This window comes from Mesitornis unicolor, unplaced genomic scaffold (assembly GCF_000695765.1).
Source record: "Mesitornis unicolor isolate BGI_N332 unplaced genomic scaffold, ASM69576v1 scaffold46499, whole genome shotgun sequence".
In the NCBI taxonomy this organism is placed as follows: domain Eukaryota; kingdom Metazoa; phylum Chordata; class Aves; order Mesitornithiformes; family Mesitornithidae; genus Mesitornis; species Mesitornis unicolor.
The window spans coordinates 27711-30954 of record NW_010208787.1 but is presented as its reverse complement, the minus strand read 5'-3'; the positions used below and the strand labels follow the sequence as shown (position 1 = coordinate 30954).

Sequence of the window (3244 nt, the reverse complement as noted above, 5' to 3'; positions counted from 1 at the left end):
CAGGAACTCCTGAAAGAAACTGCAAAACCATGCCAAAATGAAATGTCTGGCATTGGTAAAGCAACTATGAAGTGCTCATCTAAGAGTATCCATCCATGCTGTTTTGTGGAGGAGGTGATCGAGTGCCAGCAGCCCTTAAGCAGAAAGTGCCTGCATGGCACTATGGAGCATGATCTGTGACAGAAGTAAAACCTTAGGTCTTCTGTAGCAAGGTCTTCAGAGTTAAGGCAGACTTTTAGCTGTTGAAATACCCGGTTTTCTTTGTGCCTTTTACTTGTTAAAATCCTGCACATTAACTCTAAAGAATATTTTACCTCTACTTACCAGAAGGATTAGTTAAGGAAGTACTGTGAATGCTTATGACCTCTTTTGTTCGTGCAACTGTATTTTTAAAAAAACAAACCCAAACGTGTATGTATTATATATATGTGCGTGTTCTTCTTCCCCCTCCTGCCCCCCTCTTTTAACTTGCCTACTTAAGATCTACAAACTGTAATTTGAACTTAACCGAAACATCAGGTTAACTTGCCTTCTCTCTGCTTAGTTGTTAATATATATGTTAGTGTAATCGAAAGTAAAATATATTTGTTTGGTGGTATGATCTGTATATATGGCTTGCCATGCTGTGTTATGCAGCATGGTGCTTTCTTGTGGTGTTTGGGATTGGGGCCCTAGAATGCAAATTTCTTGGGACAAGAGTGAAAGTTTTTCGTCCCATCTGGAATCCAGATCTGTTCTGCCAACTCCTATTTTAAAGCACCGCTCTCTGTCACATGTGCTCAGTTCCCCATTCCCAGTCCTTTAAACGTATGGCAGCGCAGGGTGCAGCTTGGAAGCACGTTATGTGAAACTTTGTATTTTGGGTGTTGTAAGTTTTGTGCTTTTGGGTGGGTTTTCTTGTGTGTGTGGTTTTGTGGCTTGTTTGTTTGTTTTGTTTTTTGTGTGGGGTTTTTTTGTTTTGTGGGTGTTTGTTCCCTCCCCCCCCCAGGTTTTCTGATTATTGATTCTTAAGTTAGCATTTGACTTTGGAATGATTGTAGAACTTGTTTAGCTACCTGTTAGGTTTGCCTTGTAATTATGTATTTTACTATATGTATTTCATAATTTCTCCACCCACCTCTGCTCCAGCATGTTCTTCTTTCTTCTCTGCTGACTTCACAGAGGCTCTGCGTTTGGTAGAGCTAGACCTGCTCATTTTCTAGTTGCCATGTAGAAACTGGTGGTTCTAGGTGCCTGACGCTTCTTCAGGATCAGTTTTCCCATCCTCGTTGTCCCCATGGATCTTGTGATCCATTTGATTAGTTGGGATATCTTTGTATTTATTTTTTAGTAGAGACTCCACAGGCTCTTCCTGTTTGGCTGTTTCTCCTGCAAATGTGCTTGTTTGTCACAACATGTCAGAAAGATAAGAGAAACATATACTCTCCTTCTCTATGTGAAATATTACTAATCTCACTGCTTTGTGGATCTCAGTAACAGGGAGAAGTTAAGAGATGGAGGACGTAGTGATTGCTGGCATAGCAGGAAAGCTGCCAGAATCAGAGAACTTGCAGGAATTTTGGGAAAACCTGCTTAATGGAGTTGATATGGTCACAGAGGATGATCGGAGGTGGAAGCCAGGTGAGTGCTTATTGTCTTTCCTTCTGGAGCCCTGAGTTCTGAGCATTTTAACGGAATTATTCTGTGAAGGGAAAAGATTTACCAGTTGTGAAACCTGCTAGAGCTTCTGAATTCACGTCTGACATCAAGAAATTCAGGAACAGAACACTTTAATGAAGATCTCGTGCAACCCATTTTATAATGTCACGTCTCCCTTGCAGTAGTAGCTTGTAAATAATATGTAGCTTACTTCCAAATAAAAGACCACTCTGACAGAGCAGCTAGGTAGTGTGAGTCCTGTACCTGCTGTTGGCAGCTGTGGCGGTAAGATGGCTCTGTCACTTTTCTGGGTTCAGAAGTAGCACAGGGACTCCAGTTCTGTGATTTATGGCTTTTTACAATGTTCTTTTTTGTCTCATTGTCTTTCTGAAGTGTTTAGCACATGTCTATCCAATTCAAGCTAGTGATTTGCAGAATTGCAAAGAAGCGCTTGTTTTTCTTCTAACTGGTGACTGACTGGAACCACTGATTTGGACTCTGTTTATATGCTTAGTACAGCTTGCCAAAGTGAAAATGCTTAAACTAGATAGATGTCGTCTTGTGATATTCAGGAGAGTCTGAAAAACAACAATTGTTTTTGCTAATGCAGCGTTCCCATTTCCAAATGGGATTGAGAGTGATGGGTAGGTAGATACTCATGCGACACTCGGGCACTACACCAGGGAAGTGAGGTTTTGCATGTAATTGAGAATTGGTCATTCTGTACTTGACTCAGCTGTTAACTGCCTCAAAAATGATGTATTCTGTGACTTGGCTGTGAATTTTTCTTCTCAGGAATTTATGGACTGCCCAAGAGAAATGGAAAGCTCAAGGACATAAGCAAATTTGATGCATCTTTTTTTGGGGTTCACCCCAAACAAGCTCATACGATGGATCCTCAACTTCGCTTGCTGTTGGAAGTTTCTTATGAAGCTATTTTGGACGGAGGTAAGCAGCTGAATGACTGAAGAGAGAAATCTGTCCTGTATTGTCTGTGCAGCAGGTGCAGACGTGCACTTGTGTGATGAGATCTTCAAAAAGAGAAACCCGTCACATTAGAGAGGGCACCAGGGAACTGGTGGAGGGTTTGGAACAAAGCTGTCTTCTCTGGAACTCAAACTAGGAAATCCATGCTGACTGCCAGCAAATTGCTACTTGCATCATACAGTACTACTGGTACGGCAGAAACACTCGGGCAGTCGACAATTCTAGAGCCTGAGCGGGTTCTGCTCTACCCTAACGTTTCATAGTCGATCTGTTTGTTAAAGGCACACTTGTAGTGCTAAAGGAAGATGACTTGGTTAGAATTCTCATCCGTGGCCTAAAAGAATGGCAGATGGCCTGATGTGTTCCTGTCTGTTGGCCAGGCTCATGGAAAATTTGTGGCACTCTATCTGCTCCTGTAGAAGGTTTGCCCGCGAAGTGTGCTTTCAGAAATAGGAGCTTCTTTCCTCTGTCACTGCCAGTGTCTTGAGCTTTTGATTTACTTGCCCACAGATTAACTGATTAACATGAATGTTAATCAGTTTCATGTCTGAACATAAGCAGTACATGAGGAAAAACTTGAAACCATCTCACTAGTACTGACTTACTGAAATGAACACTT

General features: G+C 41.8%; 1 protein-coding gene across 1 annotated transcript in view; it reads left to right on the top strand.

Annotated features, from left to right (window-relative positions):
• Positions 1–1468: 1468 nt before the first annotated feature.
• The window catches only part of FASN (fatty acid synthase), a gene marked incomplete at its 3' end in the record, with an annotated part of 29450 nt that continues 27674 nt past the window's right edge, over positions 1469–3244 (top strand). The window contains exons 1-2 of the mRNA XM_010192622.1: positions 1469–1620; positions 2434–2586. Coding sequence (XP_010190924.1) covers positions 1494–1620; positions 2434–2586 — 280 coding nt within the window. The remainder of the gene's footprint in view (positions 1621–2433; positions 2587–3244) is intronic.